Below are 20,861 nucleotides of genomic sequence, written 5' to 3'. Positions count from 1 at the left end.
TTCTTTCTATTGTTAAAAATCATAAATATATTTACAATTTCAACATCGAAAACAGATCCGACATTAATATGTTGGTTAAAATATGGAGTTATAATAATTTATGTGATAACATTGTGTTCATTAGCTTCTGTACCTGACTTGACCTGAAGAAACGTTGAAAACTCACACCGAAAAAAGAAATCATAGAATAGAAATGTCTAAAAAATATGATCTGGTTTTTAATAATGAAAAAGTATATCCGTCTTTATTTAATGTATGTATTTTTAATTTATATTTTGCAGGTGAGGCACAGCCTCACTTGCCTCTCCTGACTGCACATCACAGAACGAACAAGGGGAAAAAAAAAGTAGGATTGTCCGTTTAGGGCTTCCATAGAATGATGTCGGAATTGCTTTTAAAATCCAGGGCACTAGATTGTCCCGCACTAGTAGTGAGGGAGTTCTGACATGTTTTTTTACCTGCAAAGATAAGCGAGAACACAACAAGAACAAATGTAAAACTTTATTGAAAATAACTCAACATTGTCCATTTGAAACACCATATATATAACAATACTGTCTCACTTTTACGCTTCATTATGCTGAAGTACAGTACATATCACTCTCAGTCTCCTGACTACAGTACCCATAATGCTCTAGCTATTCATCAAGTGGTGTGGCTTGTTGTACTTAAACATTTAGACAGATTTTTAAGCCGTGCGCCACAGAAAACCGGTTAAAGATCCATATATAAGGTGCACTACAGATTTTTTGAGAAAATTAAACAGTTTTTAAGCACGTTCAATCTTATGGGCTGAAAAAAAAACGGCGATCCAATTTCCTTAAAAATGTAAATATTTTTATTATCGGCGGAAAGCGATGCAAGAACAGAAACTACCCCTGACTTATGTAACAGGATTCTAGTTTAATCGCAATTTATATAAGACAAAAAAGACCTAAAACTAAAATGTATTTTTTTTTTATTTAAGTTCATTTTTTGAATTCTCTCTGTAGAAAGTGAGCTTGTCAAACTGACGTTTTTACTTTTTAAAAATAAAAGAAAAATGTTGAGTAATAAATAAAAACCCCAGCATTGAAATTACATTTTTAACTTTAAAATTGGACACTGAAAAGCATAAACGATAAAATGACAAAAAAAGAAAAATGCAAAGAATTCATCAGAAGGCTCCGAAGAGCTGGCAGGCTTTGGTTATGGAGAAAATGGCAGAAGATAAAGAATACATTCACACCTCACCATGGAGGGTGTGAAGATTCAGATGAGATCATGTTTGCTGCTTCAGTGTTCCTCACATTCAAATTATTCCAGCCAAAGGAAAGAACTGGATTGGAAATGAATTATTATTCGTGTTTAGAACAAAGAGAAAGACGAACCAAGAAATGGCAAAACGCTTTTTAAAGAAACTAAAAGTTCTGTCCAGGCAGGAAGGGATGGTTTGAAGTTTACCACACGTTCAATCATCCCCTCCCAGCATGAGCACATTTCTTTATTTTTCACCCCAGTTTCTCCTCCCTTCATGACACCCCCACCCCTCAGCGTTTAGTGATTAATGTGAGTTTTAATTGTCATGCTTACTTTTATGCTCATTAAAGTGCATTATGCAGTAGTTAGGGTATTAAAGTTCAGACAGAAATCCCATGCATACTGATGAGGATGCAAATGAGCCCAGCATGAATGAAACAGACGTGTGTGTGCGTGTGCACACGTGTGTGATATTATCCCCAGGAGTGAGGCACAGTGTCATTATCGCCCTGACTGGTCATTTTCAGCCGAGCAGAGAGACTCCAGCATAGAAATCACTTTAATGGGCTGCTTGAAGCATCTTCATGCCTGGAAAAGCTGCAGACGCTTCAACATCCATTCTGCATGACTGCCGTCCACTGAGTTTAGGAACCAGCGAGTCGGGAATGGAGCCGTTCAGGCAACAGTTTGAGCAGCAACAAACTGGACCCAAACTCTGTGCCAAGTTGATACCGATACCGTATAAAAACATGGATTTTTGTGCTTCATGTTGCTTTTTTTCATTACTTCATTTAGTTTTGTTGTACAATTCTAGCCAATTATTTGACCTCGTCAGCGGTTGTGGGCGGGCCCAAATGAGAATGGGAGAGGCTGTTAGGGTGGGTGGAGCTTCAGCCAAAGTGTGAGTAAAAGTTTGGACAAACTTCACAAAAGATTCTAATTTGGAACTTGATAGATTAGAGTTATGTGTTAAGGGTCCGAAAAAAGATGAGCGGTGAAATCTGAGTTACTTTGCCGCTGTGCAGACTGTCAGAAAGAAGGGAATGAAGCATCTTAGACACATTCAGGCGCTCTATTTCACCATCATGTTGCTTCGTCACACTTGCATGTTTTTGGAAAAAATTGACTTTTTTTTTCCTTTTTGCAGCAGTAGTTCGAGAACAGTTTTAAGGCCAATATTGGCGCTGTCAAATCCATTAAAAATATTAATCAGATTAATCACAATGTTTTACTAGGTACATTTTATACAAGTTTCACACTGAAAAAAGTTGATCTTCTGAACCAGTAGAGCTGGGCGACAACGATGTTCATCGCGATAGAACTTTTTTTTTATAGTAAATGAGTATATCTTGATAGACGTTTATTTTGAAAGGTCTGAAAAATATACAAATATAGTTATTTGATTTATATTTTGATATATATATCGTTATTGCACAAGATGAAAAAACTATCATGATGTATAAACGTCCATATCATCCAGCCCTCTGAACCCAGGGTGTCCAAATCCAGGCTCCTGCTGGTTTCCCAGAAATCCCTCCTTATCTACAGCGGATTACTTGGATCGGATGTGTGTAGCCAATAAAGAGATTTAATGGGAGGTTGGTGAGAAATCATGTAGAACCCCGGCTCTCAACTCAAGGCCTGGAATTGGACACCCCTGATGTGAACCAAAGCTGCATTCACACCGAACTGGATTTGTTTGTCAAATTCACCTCGGCTGCTACTCTTTCGCTGTGGGTTAAATTTACTTAACGTCGCGTTTCGTAAAACATCCATGATCCCCGGCTGTGTGCGTGCCCACATCGTGCCGCTGGACCTCAGATTGCGTCTGACTTAACATTAAAACCTGACGCCCCTGCTGCTCAAATCGTAGCCTTGTGCAAATCAAACCCACCATTGTAACTTCCCCCTACAGTAGGAAACCATCTTTCTTTGCTGTAAAATTCAATCACAGGGAAAATACTTTTAAATTCAATGTTTTATTCCACAGTTTAGGGTAACAAATGCTGAAAACTGAGTGTAAAGTCAGAAATCTGAACTGTCTGTTTGCAGCAGAACATTGCTGTCTTCATTCCAGCCCACCCACTGCTCCCATCATGCTGTGCGAACAGGCTCTCTCATTACTCTGCTTCTTCTGTGCTGACTGCAGGTTACAATGAGACAATAGTCGGGATTTTCATCCAGGGGGCCTGAATCATTTACCCAGCGTGGCGCGAGTGTGCTGAAATGAGACTGATGGTAATGCTGTCCTGAAGCAGGTGGTACTGTAACTCATGACGGATAAACTCATTACGATGACAAATGGTGGAGCGTTTAGGCTCCGTAAAGCTGGGTAAATTTGTGTCTGAAATGCTCCCCAGGTAGGGTTTAAAAGGAGGATATTACGTCTTTGAATAGAAACAATAAAGTGGGAGATAAATAGATATTTAGGATAAAAACCTGTGCAAATAAGCCCAATAGATCATTTGAATAGTGCAAACACAGACAAGCTGAAGCGTGCTGCAGCCTCCGTCTGCAGGCTTTGTGATGGCTGCAGCTGCTGTAAAATGTCCAACTGTCATTTCAGCCAAAACGGCTTTTCTTCACCGTACGTTCTGCTGGGGGTCGGGGGGACAATGGAACAAACAAATATCTTAGAGTGGGACAACATTTCATAGAAATGCATATCTGCTGCTACTTTGTGTTTTTGTATGCTTCTCATAGAACGTATTGGAATTGACAGGAATTCATTTCCATGTTTGAGACACACACACTATTGAAAGGTGACGTTTCACGCTGGAGGATCATCCTGCACACACGGGGGGGTGGAGCCACGGTTCAAATGCCGCAACTGTCTGATGTGGAGGCCGTCAGTGCTAATTTACATATCATGGTATCTTTAGTATCACCAAAGGATTATTTGATTTACAACAAACCATCTGCAATTCCAACATCTACATTTGCATACAAATTATTGGAACCAACTTTTATTCATGTTATTAAAAACGTTGCTGTTGCCATTTATCACTCGTCCAAACGTAAAGCAATTATTTCAACACAATAAAAGATATTGTTTTATATTAGGGCTGCCACGATTAGTTGACTAGTCGACGACTAATTTAATAGTCGATTAGTCGTTACTTTATATTATATGGAGTCAGAGTGTAGTAAAGTTGAGAGTTATAACGACATTATGCAACCTTTTTTACTATTTTGGTATTTATTACGTTTTTTTTAAGGCTATCTTGGAGTTTAACTAATATTTCACCTACATGCTAGCTAGTTTTTCTAATTAAGGCTTTATTCAGTTTTTTTAGACTAATTTGAAGTTTAGCTAATATTTCAGCTGTGTGCTGCTGGTTTGGATAATTAGTCCTTTTTTTTCCATTTTTTTAGGCTAATTTGTCATTTAGCTAATTTTTTAGCTGGCTATCATTAGCTTCAGTGATTTCAGCTAACAGCTTCAGCCTTTTTTTAGCTATCAATTTCAGCATCTTCAACTCTCAGCACTAGCATCTTCAGCAGCCAAATTCAGCTTACAGAATTTACACTAGCATTATCACAGGTAATGTTATATATCTAGTTTTTAGTTACTTTAAAGCTAATAATGGTTAAGATGTGTGTTTTACATCCATGACCAGATTAGTCGACTAATCGGAAAAGTCGACTATTAAAATAATTGTTTGTGGCAGCACTATTTTTTCTAAAGATTTCTTGCTTCTTGTGCAACCAAGATCATCCAAGACACAAAAATCTAAATTTGTATTAAGTTTATTCAAATTTTGTTCATGTCTAATATAAACCAAATCCTTATTGTCCTATTTTGACAATAGACGTACTTAGAAAATGTGTCTGCTACGTTTAGTTTTGGATTTCTTTGAAAAAGATTAAAAAGACAAAACTGCTTGACCTTTAAGATTCTGTAAATGAAAGTTGAAACAGTTCATTTTAGGATTTAACATACAGTTCTTTAAGAAGAAAACATTTTTGGTCAAAATGAAAATTGATATTCAAGCAAAAAAAAGCATTTTTAAATAGTATATCTGTTGATAACTTTGTCTTGATGTAATGTTTGAGATGAATAAACCACATTTACATACCTTTAATTAAAAACATATATTTCCCAATAATTGCTAATATTGCAATTCATGTATGGATTAGCACTAGTAATCCCAGCTCCCGTTTTATTATCTCTCAAAATGAAGAACCTAACAATAAAACAGTTTTTTAAGACTGCCCTCCTTTAAAATCAAAAGTATTCATTCAAATACATCAGAGCATTTTTTTCCACACGAACATGAAATCAATACATTTGAATGTCTGATGGAGAGAAAACTTTACATGTACTGTAAATCTTTTTAACAATATGGTACTTCAGAGGATCTGATATGTACTAAAATGAACCCATTTCTGAATTTGTACTTTAAAATACAGTCCAAGGGAAATGGAATTATAATGCAAAAAAAGAAATAAAATATTTTTATAAACATAATTTATTGTAATTTGAATATTCTTATTTATGTTATATTTTAACTACTTCTAAAATACAACTTACCCTTTCCTTTCTTTTAAAACTATCAAGCAACTCCATTGAAAAAAAGTTTCAACCATGACAAACCTTATCTGGTAAAATTAAAAACTAAACTTTGATTTATAGGCGAAATATCTGTATGGCTGATAAAATCTTTAAAAACAAAGAAAGCTGCGTGATAATTTTCATTAAAAGGTTTTTGTGCTCTGAAAGGCCAAAGATTCCGTAAAATAATAAAGTCCATCACCTTTTTGCTTTAGCCTCCAATTTATGTCTTGTCCTGACTTTTTTCATTACCATCTCTTTATTTATTTTAAATCTATTTAAATATAAAGATCTTTTGTGGGGAAAAAAAAATCACCAGTTTAATGATAACAATAAACCTCTTGCATTTTGAATCTTAAACCTGTTGATAAATGCTCCTTCCTAAAAGCCTCATTAATATTGTAACGTCAGTGTTTTGTGGAAAAGTGGAATTTTCCAAACCATTTGAGAGTTTCGAACTTTCAACATCTATGATTCACTGAATTGATGATATGAAAAGTCAGAAAATAATAGAATTATTTAGTGCAAAAAAATTACTATCAAACTTGAAGAAAAACTTCTGAAAACACAAGACGGACAAGTAAAAATATGAGATTTCCTATTATTGGTTGTGATATGTTAATTGTGGAAAAAGAGAAAATATAATTATGTTGAATACTATTGATGAATATGCGAAAAGTAGATTGATTGGCTTAAAAAGAGGCTTTACATAAACAATTATTTTATTTTAAGTTCAAGCACTTTGAGTTTAATAAGCATTGAATATGCTAATATTTTTGTATTGTTTTACAAGTTTGAAATAAATTTTATCTAATTTAAAAATAATCTGCAGTATTTTTACTGCCCCAATTTAAGATGATTTTTTTTTTATGTGATCATTTCTATTACATTTTGGCAGCAGCAGCCTTCCATAGTTCGTTTTTTGGCTCTTTCGGCCTCCCATACTTCCCATTTAATTGAAACACTTCACATTCCAGCAGAGCGTAAAAACGTCATAGGGGGCGGAGCTACGTTCTTTCCCCCTCCCCCCCATACCACGAGGCTCGAGTGTTGACAGGCCGATTACCGCCCACAGGCTCCCGCATTCATCCTCCTCTTATCCGGCAGACAAAGCGTCGTCTCTCCGTCCGAGCGGTCTTACCACCGCCCGTAAGCGGCTCCTCATCCCGGTTAGCCGCAGTTACAAGCGGAAAGATTCTCACAAAAAAGTAGCGGCCGTGCGGGAATCGAACCCCCGAGTCGGTTTTGACTGCGGGGGCCAGCCGCGCAGGCCCCGCCTTCTCTTAATTTGTCAACAAAGGGGTTTGACAGGCTGGTGGAAGCCCTGCCCCCATGTTCCCATAAAAGGATGGTTCGGTCATACCCGGCCAACAACCGAGCCGCGGCTGCCCTCTTCGCGTTCCGCTCCCGTTCATATGCTGCGCTGACTTCCTCCGTTCGAGCGGAGCTATCATGGCGGAGCGCGGCCCCCCAGCGAAGCGGCTCTGCTGTCGACCGGGCTTCGGAGCGGCGTGCCGCGCAGGCCCACGCGCCGCCGGGGGCCCCTGCGGCGGCGCCGCCGCCTCGCAGGGCGATCCGAGCCGGCGCCACAGCCCGGAGTCCCTGCTGGACATCGCGGCGCGGAGAGTTGCGGAGAAGTGGCCGTACCAGCGGGTGGAGGAGCGCTTCGAGCGGATCCCGGAGCCCGTCCAGAGGCGGATCGTGTACTGGTCGTTCCCGAGGAGCGAACGGGAAATCTGCATGTATTCGTCGTTCGGCACCGGCGGGGAGGAGAGCGGCGCCGGCGGGGACAGCGGTGACGAGACGCGGCTGCCGTTCCGGAGAGGCGTCGCGCTGCTCGAGAGCGGCTGCGTGGACAACGTCCTGCAAGTGGGTGAGTGTCTGTCCACGCGGAACCGGAGGGACTAACAAAGGAGCTCCCACTCCGGCTGGGGGGGTTTATTTACTCAAGTGTGTGACTCGTTAGTTGCGGGTTGAGATGAACCCCATGATGTTCCAGCTGTCAGGAGGAAGGTGGAAACTTTCAGTGTTTTTTACCAGCAGTCAGGTGAGGTTCTGACCAAAACCGCCTCCTCCGGAGCTTCTGTTTAAAGCCCAACAGAAGTCCCTGTGGCTTCAGATGACTCCACAGCCTGTTGAGTAATAGGGGAAGTGCTCAGGGCTGGGTCTTAACTGTCATGCATTACATTTGAATGAGTCGTTCTGAGTGGCGCAGTGGATTTACTGTTGAATGATGATTAAAAATGCATTGTGGTTTTGTTGACTGATCAAACAGGGAGAGCTGCTGCTGCTGCTTTAGATTACCATGCGGGGAAACTGAAGTCAGACTCTCCTTCCTCAAAGGCAGAACAAAACCTTGGGGTTGTCGACCTTTGAAGCAGGAGTGGGTGGAACTGCAGCACACACCTGCAATCATCCATGTGTGCGTTGTAGTGAGGCGGCTCAGGTGGAGTTGGGGTTTACTGCTTGTTGTTGTGGCGCCGTCGGGCCTTTGACCCTGCAGGCTGTCACACGTGGGATCATCAGGCTCAGGACACCTCCTCACAGAGCTCTAATCCCATTATGCTTTAGTCACAACTGCCCTTACGGGTGGATATCTGCGGGCGAGAAGTGGTAAAACTTGTACAATTTTAGAGTGAAATGTCCGTGCACATTTTCTACGGTCTACAGTGAGTCGCAACACCTGAGGGGGAAGTAGGTGAGGCGCAGGTGTATCGAACCGATTGTCAATTCCTCGAACATTGCCCTCTATTCAAGGGTAGGGCTGTTCAAGTGACAAGTATGCACCCGTTGCACGTTCCTTACCTACAACCTGACTGTTAGAAATGAGGAAATTCAGACTCGGTGTATAATTTGTTGACATCCTACAGGTGTTTTACAGACGTGTATTGTAGCTTCTTGGTTTTTGTTTCAGTAGAGATGTTTCATCTTCATCAGAGTTGTCTCTGTCAAATCATGTCAAGTATGTTTTAAAAAATATATTGCGTCTGATAATGAAAGAACCAAGAAGCTATGAATACTATAGAGCAGGAGCCAAAATCCAAAACACACTTTAGGTCGCGGGCCGAACAGAATAGACATTTATTGAACACTCTAAAACTACATTTTTAAAACTTTAAAGCCGTAACTTTTTAACCTAATTATGAACTAGATATATAGCATTAGCTGCAATAATGCTAGTGTGAATGCTGTAAGATGAATTTGGCCGGTTAAGATGCTAGTACTGATAGCTGAAGATGCTGAAATGGATAATGATGCCACCTTTAATGCCCCGCTCTGATGAAAATCCTGTTTTTTGAGTTTTTAACATTCATTTGTGCCATTCTTCTTCTGAAAGAGGACAAATGTAATAGACATTTTTTTGCATTTCCTAATATTTCTCCTTTTAAATCTCTGTTAATCAAACTGTCTTGGACAGACTCTGTTTGAATGAATGATCTTCTTTCCATCAACAGCTCTGCTGCACATGCACTAAACCCTCATCTGTTCCTAGAGTGTCTAGTTCAGGTTCTGGAGAAGAGAAGATGGTATCTTCACATTGACTGCAGTCAAATGAGCCGCCGTTCACATTTCTGTGGTCAAATCAGCATCACTGGATTTTTTTGTGTGAGTTTCATCCAATACTTACGGTAGCAGGACTGAGAACGCTGGAAAATCTCCACCAGACTCCACGGAGCTTCTTGATGTGACCACGGAAATGTGAACGGCGGCTCATTTGACCGCAGTTGGAAAGGATTGTAAATCAATGAAAGAGCATTTTTAATGTTAGCTTTGATTATTTTATCAAGAACTATGAGAAACCAATGATTGAATGTATTGATCACAGCAACGTCAATAAACATTGGAGAATTAGCTAAAAGAGTCTTTGGTGAACTGGAAGGAGAAAGAATCAGGATTTTGGAGGAAGTTCTGTCCATGAAGATCTTCACTTCCTCGTCCCAGCTGACATCCGGATCAGAACCACATAACTGGATATTACCCATACTGATGGACATTTTTATGTAGCAGCGGTGAAGATTCACGCTAGCGAGACACAGGGCTATCATAATCAGACGGGGGGGGCGGAGCACCAAAAGCCACGCCCACTCAGAGGGATTTAGCAAACGGAGACTTCAGATCAACATGAAAAATGGCTTTTTAAGATATTTAGGTTGTGGGATTTTGGTTAAAAACTTAATAATCATCATTAAAACTCTACTGGGAACATTCTTTTAAAATAAAAAAAAAACTATCATAGAGGGACTTTAAGTTGGCTGTGCGAGCGTCAAGGGAGCTGCAAGACCCACCTGCGTTCCCCTTAAGATGCAACCATGCCCTCTACGACCCTCCACGAACACGAACAACCCAATAACCTGTACGGCTTTACGCTGCATGCTTAATTTAAATTGTAATCCAATCTGAACTCTTGTATTCCTCCCACAAAAGCTGGAGGTTTCTTTGTGTATTTGTCAGCGCACCCCCTCCACCGGCTGAAACAGGGGGGGGTCTATGTGTTCCCAGATAGCGAGGGGGTGCGTCTACAGGGAAGCGAATATCTATCTGTGAAAGAGGAATAACACCGGTCCACGCTCTCACACAGGGAGGCTTTCTTGGCTGATTGCATTTGGGCCTGGAATCTGCTGGAAAAACAGAGCCCAGAAGTGATAAATAAAAGATGTAATCTCCCCCACGTGTGGGCCGCGCCGGAGGAGGGAGGGTTTCTCGCAGCAGACCTTGAGGAAATGAACTGGCACGCCGGCGCTGCGGACCCCCACAACAAACCCTCACTGTTAGCCGGGGCGCAGAGACCGCTACCTGTGTTTCCCCTGCAGGAGCCAACAGTGCAGCCTCTGAGGCCATGAGGGCCGCTTTATTCCCGCCTGCCAGGCGTTCGGGTGCAGACAGGAATCAGAATTAAACATTTATTCTTTTTGAGTCGATTTCAATGGAAGGAAATGTTGACGATGAATCAAAATGCTTTGGAGGCGTATTTATCAATTGATTTCTATCAAAAGTAACTTCTAAGTTTAGTCAGTAATGGAAAAGAAATTCTAATTTCTGAATCTACCCAGGATTCATAGCGTGTCAGATCTTTTAAAGTCGTGAGTCTTCAGAGAATCTGCTGTGAAAAATACATCCAAACTGAAGTGTTTCATTCGAGCTCGCAGACGACGTCTCTGAGCCGCCGGTTTCTTTCCGAGAAGCGACATGAAAGGGGTTTTGTCTAATTCATCTCAGGGTCACAACAGCAGAGACACATCCTGCTTAGAGGAGCAGCAGCTGAAACGCCACAGGAGGAGAGATGAGCCGGGCGAGCGGCTCCGACCCGGCTGCAGGTTCTGAAACCTGCGTTTGGTTGGGGCTTTTTTTTTTAATGCTTCTGAAAGTTTTTCACAACAATTTTGAACATATAAATGTCTTCAGCTCCTTCCTCTTTGCTGAGACCTCTAAAGCCCCCTCCTCCTGCAGGTTTGTAACCACGGTAACCATAGAGGAAGTGCAAATCCATACTGCTCTTATTGATCTTTATAATGATAAACCTAATTTTTAAAAATTAATTTTTCAGCAATTTTTGTAATTTGATACATTTTAGAATTTATATTTTTAATAATTGATACATTTCCCAGCATTCCCTATAAAATGCTGTAGATGAAAATGATAAAGTGGTGTTTTTTAACATATATTTCAAGCGATTTTAAGTATAAGAATATTTGGTGATGTATAAACCAGCTTCTGAAGACAGTTGTGGATATTTGGTAACTTTTACAGAACAGGATGTTACCCTGAACAGTGACTTACTTCCTGAAAGTCATTGTTCTGACTGTACATGAGAACTGGACTGAGCTAGTGTAGTGATCACTTCCGGCTCCAACCAACTTAAGTCAATGCAGTCACCATTTTCCGCCATACGTACGGTCCATTGACTGTAGACTGCACATATCAACCCCTCCCCTCTCGTGTTCCAAACAGGAAGTACCAGCTGGTTCCAAGAGGGTCAAAATTTCAGACTTCAATTGAGAAATGCAGTCATTTCTCAGTCATTTTATTTGTTAGAATAATCTTCTTCCCATAATCTTCTATGTAATCTTAATTTTTTTAAGACTTTCTTTTTTAATCACCAGTAATTCAAGTTATAAACTGACCAATCAGATGCCTCAGTTAAAGCATGTGGCTACTGCTGGCCCCGCCTTGAACATTTGATTGACAGATTCTTCCAAGCCTGTTTTCAGTGGAATTTCAAACAAGCTCACCCATGATTGGTGACAGTGATGCCTCTTAAGAACGTGACTCTGACCGACTCGGACCAATCGCTGTTGTTGGGTGTCTAAATGGTGGCAGTCGAACAGGAAGTGATAGATAAGGATCTGGATTGATTTCGCGAGGGTCGGAGGCAAGGCATTTTCTATGGGTGATGCCAACACCTTGGCACGTCCAGTGAATCTACAGTCAATCGTCCAGTCGCCATGTTGGAACCAGACATCCTCGTTGAGCTGTGATTGGTCCGTGTCAGTCAGTGTACATTTTTATTGCAACCGCTTTCCAATTAGGAAAGAGCTGGTTAGAAGGCCACTAAAACTGGGTTCAGAAGAATCGAATGCTTCAAACGCTCAATGTGAGGCCGCCTACTTTTATTGAGACATCTGAATGGTCAGTTTACAAGCTGAATAAAATGCAATGAAGACAAAAAAGGAGGATCATCAAGAACATGTTAAAAGGTATCTGAGCAAGAATGGTTATTCTGACAAATAGAATGACCGAGTAACGGTTGTTTATTTCTCTATCAAAGTCTGAGATTTTTGGCTTCTTGGAGCCAATTCCTGTTTTGAACATCATGGGGGAGGGGCCACTCGATCCAGTTCTCATATTCAGTTAATGCTTAAACCCTCCCAGAAAGTTTAAACTTTTGTATATGTATTAATGCAGGGCAGCAATTCTATAGTAAACTCAATACTTTCTTATCATTAAATCAAACATTTAAAACTCCATCATTGAAGTCGCATCCTAAGATTTCCGTTGTTCAAACTCTACAGTTTGTCTGATGTACCTGGTGTCCACAGAAGCCTCTATCCCAACAAAATGAAACTTTAAATGGTTTTCATTTTTTAGGTAATTTATTGATTCTTGAAAAGATATGATTGGAATAAATATTTGTGAATGTTTGATATCTGTGTAAATCTTCTAAGCTTCCATTCTTGGGTGGAAGAATGGGAGATAAATCTTTTATTTTGCTTATACAACTAGAATGAAACCTAAAAAGTGCATAAATTATAAATAATATGACAGAAAAGTGATTTGAAAAATAGATAAACATACTAGAATCTGGTGCAACTTGAGCCCGGTAATGGATAAAATGATCTTTTTTCCTTAAAGAAAAATGTATAAAAAGTAATGTTTATCTTAAATAAGCATTTTTAAAGATGTTTAGAGTTATAAAATAAAATGAAAGTTATTTATATGTCAAAGAGACAAATGTTTAGACAGCTGTCTTTGCTAACTGTCTGAAACTAAACACAATTTTCAGAATAAGAGCCCAAACAGTCACTGGTAGCAAAGGAGACTGTTACCCAGTAGTCATTGGAAGGCGATTCTCCCTTCTCCAGCAGACGATAGACTCCTCCAAACACGAGGTCGTCTTTTTAAAAACAGCGTTTTGCTTAGAGGAGGACAACGGTGAAACATCCGACCTCCTTCATGACAGCTCCTGCAGCTCCAGGCTGCAGGTTTGAGGTCAATTATAGGTGTGAGCTGAAGTATAGGCTGCAGCGGTTCCACGCGGTCAGAACATGCTTATTTTGGAGGAACACGTAAACAAACAGGAGGGTTTTCTATATGTGGAGCCCAAACAGCTGCTGTCATGTGTTTGTTCCTCGTCTCGCGCCGTTATTAGGTCACATTTAAGCAGCTTGGACTTTACAGGAGGTCAAGGTTGTTCCCTGGACACTGATCCCCACTGATTGGCTCCCATCTGCCTCGGTGGGTCAAAGGCGGCTGAAACGCCGCCGGCCAGCACTTCCTGACGTGGAAACTGGAACGCTTTCTCTGCTGGTGGTTTCCTCGATGGTTTATTTGAAGATTAATGTGAGAAAACACAAAGAAAAATTGTAACCACGTCTCATTTAAGCTATTTAAATGAACAGATAAAAGCATCTGTTGATTAAAACAAACTCAAACATGATATTTTATTATAAAGAACCCCCCCCCCCAAAAAAGAGGTATTCTTATAAAAACAAGCCGCTTTTGAGTGTTCTTATGAAACTTCTTTGTATAAACTGGAACATTTTGAGTTTTCCTGCAGCTGCGCAGAACTGAGCTGCCTGCAAGACAGAAGGCTCTGCCGTCTGCACGCTCTGGCAGCACGTCCAGAAACGCCGGGGTGTGCACAGCCTTCATCACATTTCCCTGAGACATTCAAGCCTGCTGCTGCGCTCAGATGTTGGGTTCACTGCTGCGGCGGCTTTGGCACCGTCCCAGCGAGGGGAAATCTCCACCTCCTGTAATGCTGGAATGAAACCCAACCAGAACCCGGCTCAGTGTGGGCCGCTGTAGCTCACAACAGTTTCGTAGCTGTGATGGAACCATTGACTGTACATGAGAACTGGACCGAGTGACCCTGCCCACCTGGCATATTAATCAGTCATTCTATTTGTCATAATAACCATTCTTGCTCTGATACTTTTTTAACATGCTCTTATTAATCCAGATTATTCACGTTATAAACCGACCAATCAGATGCCTCAAAAAAGTGGGTGGAGCCTGCTGACCCCACGTCCAACGTTTAAAATGTTCCACAGATTTTGGGTAGCCCATGTTAGAGATGTGGCCTTCCAACTTCTGATTGGCGTGAGTGGTTGCCATAGAAACTCGGACCAATTTGGACCAATCGCTGTGTACTGATGACATCTGGCTCCGTATCAATAAAAAGAAAAATGGCGACTGACTTGACTTCATTTGGTCTCTGCTTTAAGAGGTCAAATAATGTTAATTATAATAAAAACAGATTGTAAACTAAAAAAAATTGAAAAGGAAAAAAAAAGTAATTTTAACAAAAAAATATAATTTCAATTTTGAGAAATACTAAAAACTTTAATAGAAACAACCTAAAACTGTTACTAAATGAAAAAAAAATATTTGTAAACGATTCATTCAGTTTTTTTATTTTATCGCTGTTTTTCATTTCTTTCTTTTTCAGTTTCCATCGAGACTTTTTGGAGTTGATCCTAATTTTACGTGGGGGCGGGGCTTTGAGCCCATTGGCTACCATGACCTGATTGATATTGTGTGACAGAGATTATGATGGTGTTTGCAAGTTATTTTTTTTTTTTTATCATTTGGTAACAGTTTCAGGTTTACATTTATTTTTAATTCAAGTTTTTACTTACTCTCAAATTTACATATATATATATATTTTTTTTTTCTTCCAAATTTACAGTCTTTTTTTTTTGTTCTCTTTAAGCTGACCCTGATTTGACCCCATGCTGCTTTACCTTTTCTCTGTTTTTTAATGGACTATAGTGACTAAAGTTGAGGTTCTTCCAAACAGACTTTCACTTATCAATAATATTGGTTGAATTTGGTTTAATGATTGAAGTTTCCAAACCTTCTGAACAGAGAATCTGAGACGGATCGTCACACCGCCTCCTAAAGCTCCAGCTAAGCGTTTTTATTCAAGGCCTTGGACTTGAACCTCCGGCCCTCATCCGCAGGACCAATCGATGAATGGACACACGCCTGCTGAATGATGCAGAACCTTGAGCCCGCCGAGGGACGACCTCGCTCTGCCTTTTAGCTGGTTGGCCGGCGTTAATGGCGTCTCGATATGCTTCTGCTGCAAGATCAATGTTTATTGGAGCGTGATTGGGGCGCTCATTGGAGCAGGCCGGAGTCAAACGCCGTCGTTTTGAAAAATGATTTTATACCCGTAGACCTGCCTCCACCTGAACAGACGATCTTTGATCTTCAGCGGCTGAAGCTGCTGGTCCAAATGGGCCAAATTCTGAGGAGCTTCAGGGTTTAAATACTCGATAGTTGTTTTGGGGACGTCTTCCTTTGAGAAAAGGCTTTCTTTGTGGTGCTGAACGGCACCTCACACATCTGTATTCTTCTGCTGCGCCTCCTCATCATTAACCTTCAACTCGATGGAGAGGAGAGGCGGCGGATGGAGGAGGGGAGCGGCTGGTGTTTCCGCCGCCTGTCCTCGAATGGCTCGATAATTCCTGCTCGGCCTGCGTTGTCGTTTCCTAACACGCCCGTCCGTCCGTGTAGTTCGGCTCTGGTCATTATCCACCTGCTAAAGACCGCCGGGTTCATCAACTTGAGCATTAGAAGCTGAGAAACTGAATTTAGGCTCCTCCTGTGTCTCTTTCCCACTCTTTACTGACTGAAGGAGGAGAGGATGTTGGTTCCTCTGAGCTCCTAATGACTTCCAGAGAATTTCAGCACGTCAAAAAATGACCCACCACCATATGTCCAGATACGACGAGTTGGGAGTGAGGATGTGTAGGAAAATGCCACGAGAACAATTAAAAAAAAAAAAAATTTATTGCAGTGAGTCTTTAAACAATCTTCTGGACTCCAGACCGGTACGGTTGTGGTAATCGAAACGTGTCTAAGTACGTTAGGACATCAGTACAACAAAAAGCCTGCAGAAACGTGACTTTCGGGGAGCGTTGGGTTTGGACGGAAGCCGAGTATTTTCTGTTCTGTAGGTAAATAGACCACAGAAACATAAACGGTGTCAGTTTGTGTGTGACATTTCTTGTTTTTGTGGAGCGGTAGAGGTGTTTCTGTTGGTTTATTTTCAGAATGTGGTGACGTGTGTGTGCTGGAACGTGCTGGACTGATTGTTGATAACTGTGACTGCAATGTGTCAGGTTGTGTTGCGTAACTGTACACTTGTGGGATCACAGCTGAAAGGGTCTGAAAACGAAAGGACAAATCGGGTCAAATACTTTGGTTATGAAATGCCTTATGGGGCAGAAAGTGACACACTGCAAATATGAGACTTTTTTGAAAACATGTTTGAATTTGTCTCTCGGAAATCGCACTCCGATCACCTTTTGATTGTTCCCAGTGGATTATGCCGTTTTTAGCCCAAATCACAAATATTGTAATGTTTTCTCAGACATAGTTGGCAAGATAATTGATCAGGAGCAACTCCGCCCCCTCTTCCTGTTCCTGTTAGTGAGAGCTCTTTGTTTACAGTCTCTCCTGGTAGCTTACAACCCCTCATACCCCCAGACTAGCATTAGCAGTCCGACAAAAATGGCAATTAATATTGGAGCTACAGTTTGGATACGGATTCCTGCTCAGGCGAGGAAAACAAAGACGTTCATGGATCAATTTGTCTGCAAGTTGATGCATCAGAAAGGGGCGGAGCAGGTAACTTTTCTACATCGCAAATAGGATCTTTTTCTAAAGGCATTTTTTCATCTCCTCCTGATTCAAAAAGTGCCACAAGAACATGTTAAAAACACAAAAAAATGACCACCTGGGCAGTAGACCTCGCTAGATCTGCCGCAAACTGAATGAAACTCACTAACTCGCTAAGCTGTCCACTGCGCGGCTGGCTAGCGTAGCCGTCCATCCAGCTCAATGAGCTCTGTGACGAGCTGGCGATCTGTCCAGGTAACTGGACAACAGTTTCCGGGAACTCTGCAGCCTCCGTGGGTTAAGAAAACGGATAAAAGTTCAGGATGAAAATCCTCGCATCACGTGGCCATTTTGAATGTTTATTTCTACCCTTTGATCTAGTCACTGAAAACATCACGTGAACAAATCTGAGTCCCTGATTGGTTGACGGGCTCACCACGTCTTGCCACGCCTGACGCCTAAATTGTGCCGCATCTTTACATCGACTTAGCATTGAAACTTGCCGCACCTGCTGGGTTCAGTCTGAATTCACTATAAGAAATCACTGTTACGTGTGTTCGATTCCCTCTGGAAGAGAGGTGACGTTCCACAAGACCTTCAACACCGGGTTTCTGTCTCCAGAAAACTGGTTCTTAATGTCTGGTTCTTTCTGTTTGGAGTTCACATGTTCTTCTCGTTCATGTGTGGATTTTCTCAGCGCTCCTCCCACAGTCCAAAAACACTCTCCATACATTTAATTGTGTTCTAAATTGCCTCATGACAGGAATGTGAGTGTGAGAATGCAATAGAATGGCAACCTGTTCAGGGTCTACCCCACCATTACCCACAGTAGCTGGGTTAGGCTCTAGCAACCCTGTGACCCCCAAAACTGAAGTTAGGGATCAGGGAAAGCTGGTTTCCTGGAGTAAACCGGTGATGTTGGGAGGTGAGGACATCTCGTTACTGCTGAACATTTGAGTTTTCCTCTGATCCGGCGGTGCGGATGCTGAATTGTGGTTAAAGACGTCCACACAGACATGATCTCAGGAGGATCGTCGGCAGGAGAAACCATTTTTTTGGGGTGTGTTGTAAAAAGATTTGGCAGCACGTTCGCCTTCATCACTCCAAACCTGCAGCCGTGTCTTTCCTCGCTCGTGTCTGGGGAGTTTTATCAGCCGTGCTGCAAGTCGAAGCCTGTCGCCGGCCTGCCCTCACGGGAGCCGCGGGGCCCCTGCAGGCCAGTCCCTACACAGGGGCCCCCTCTGCAAACAGAGCAGCCTGGTTAACAACAGGCCAGGAAGCTCCTTCCAGAGGAGGGGGGGGGGGGTAAAGGTGTCGTCCATCAGAGGAGGAACCTCAGAGAGATGATGCTGCTCTCCACAAATACAGGAGCTAAATTGTCATTTGTTATTTTTTATTTAGAAGCTCCGATTGAAGAACTTCCGGTAAAATAACGTCTGTCTCCTCCGGGGTGTGCCTCCTCCTCCTGCCGGTGAACCTGCTCTGCCAGGTTAACCCTCGGCATGTATGCAGCACATATGCCCCGGCATGTTGACGCAGAGGAAGGACTCGTCAGTGTTTGTGTAGCCAAATTCACACAATCGCACAACCTAAACCAGCAGGGATGGCCTGTCTGGTTTCAGGTCATTATCCCTCCTCTTTGCATGCTCCACCTTTCTGCAGTTTCATCTGCAATAAAAAAGCAAATGATCTCGTTCTCCTGGTCCAACGACCGCTGCAGGCCCGTACCCAACCTGCGCCCTGGCTCACGGGCTCGTCTGACTCAGCGCTGCGATGGCGCCGCCACGCTAAATGACGACGAGCTAGTCGAGGATGGGGGCTCGCCCTGAAACTGATGCGTTGTTTGAAGATTGACATGTGGACGTTTGTGACGTCATTCTGGCGTTGAAGCTGTTCTCCAAGAGATGTGCTCTTAAAAAAAATCATACAAATAATGTTCTAGACTGGTTTGATGACACCTGGCATGAAATATGTAGAACTTTCTGATTCCCAAACGTTTGTTTCTCATTGAGAGCTTCAAGCTACAACGGAGTATTGGGGCCACAATAGAATTAAAAAATGTATATTTATATGTGTGTGAATACATTTTGACAAAAAAAAAAAAAAAAAGCCAAAAACTAATTACAAACAATTATGAATAAAAAGTCAAAATTTTGGGGGGGGGGAAAAGTTGAAGAATTATGAAAAAATAATTCAACTATTTACAAAAATAAAATGATACAATTGCAGGAAAATCCACAATTTAAGAAAATTAAGTTGTAAAAATGTGAAAAAAAAATTACCAATTTTCAAGAATAAAGTTTTATAATTATGAAAAGATTCAATTCACGAAAATAAAGTCATAATTTTACAAGAATTAAGTCAAACAATTTTAAAAAAGTGCTGCAATTTACGAGAATTGGTTACATAATTACTTACAAGAAACAAAGTCAACGATATACGAAATTAAAAGTCGGACATTAATGAGTAAAAAATCAACATTAAAAAAAAGCCTAACTATTAAAAATAATTATTTGAATAAAAAATAACTGAATGACTAAAGTTTTTAACTTAGAAGAACAATTTACAATATTTACCAAAAACTCTTAGAATTATAAGAGTAAAGTCAACATTTTATTACAATTGTGAAACAATTATGAAAAAATGCTACAACTTACAAAAATAAAGTCCTACAATTTTGAGAACAAAGTCAATTCATGAAAATAGTCGTACAATTATCAAAATAAAGTCAAAGAATGATTTAAAACAAATATTTTATTTTTAAAAACAATTTTCAAGAATAAAGTGGTAAAATTTATCAGAAAAAAGAAAGCAGCTGGATGGCTCAGTTGGTTTTGTGACCCGACTTTGGGTCTTCCGTGCCCGTCCCCAGCCCAGAGAGAATCCAGGGTTGTGTCCAGTAGGACATCCGGCGTAAACGGGCCAAACCACCTGAGCGAAGCAGTGAAAGCTACTGTGCTGTGCCGACCCCTTCGTGGATAGGCTGAAAGGTGAACATCACTTATGAGAAAAAGTTGTACAATTATGAATTCATTTTAGCAATTTATGAGAATGATGTTGTATAATCATGAGAAAAAAGTCGCAATTTCAGGAGAATAAAGTTAAATAGTTGTACTTTTACAAGGGAAAAAGTTGTACTTCAGTAATACATTTCTACATATACATTTTAAAAGTTTTTTTAAAAGTCTTCTAAATATACTTTACTTTGTTGTAAATGTGCAATTTTGTCTCCATGAAATTACATCTTTATTTTTCAAAAAAGCAGGACTTTGTTTGTAAAATTATGACTTTTTAAAATAAAATTGTTGTTTTATTCTTGTAATAATATGGAGTTTTTGTATGATAATTTTTTTTTCTCGTAAAATTTTGCCTTTTTTTCTCTCAATTTAAAACTTTTTTATTATTTTACAACTTTATTTTTCATATTTCCTTTTCTTTACACTCTAATACTCTGTGACGAACTTCAACAAACCTTTCCGATAAAAAAAAATAATCTAAAGCTTTCCAAAAATAAAATAACAATAGAATCTGTGTTAAAGTATCAGTTTACTTTACAAAGTGATCCATTTTCTACAGTGTTTTTTACAAAATTTTTAAGCCTTTTTTCGTTCATTTTGCCTTATGCCAAACTTGTGGCATTTGTAGCATTAATCATTTATCTCCCCATGGTAAATATGTTTTTTTTTTAAGTTAAATGTTTTTTTTATCATCTATCTTT

At 40.6% G+C, this 20,861-nt stretch overlaps 1 protein-coding gene across 2 annotated transcripts in view; it reads left to right on the top strand.

Moving 5' to 3' along the window:
* Positions 1–20,861, top strand: part of zswim6 (zinc finger, SWIM-type containing 6) — a 51,470-nt gene that overhangs the window by 796 nt on the left and 29,813 nt on the right. The window contains exon 1 of one of the 2 annotated variants that reach the window (XM_024299482.2): positions 6,644–7,667. The exons of the other annotated variant lie outside the window; for it this stretch is intronic. Within the exon in view, the coding sequence (XP_024155250.1) occupies positions 7,247–7,667 (421 nt within the window). The 5' untranslated portion in view covers positions 6,644–7,246. Of the gene's footprint in view, positions 1–6,643; positions 7,668–20,861 lie in introns of those variants that run through there. 2 annotated transcript variants of the gene reach the window in all.

The sequence above is a fragment of the Oryzias melastigma genome, linkage group LG12, assembly GCF_002922805.2.
Source record: "Oryzias melastigma strain HK-1 linkage group LG12, ASM292280v2, whole genome shotgun sequence".
Lineage (NCBI taxonomy): Eukaryota > Metazoa > Chordata > Actinopteri > Beloniformes > Adrianichthyidae > Oryzias > Oryzias melastigma.
The sequence above is the reverse complement of the archived record's forward strand: the minus strand, read 5'-3'. Positions and strand labels throughout refer to the sequence as shown.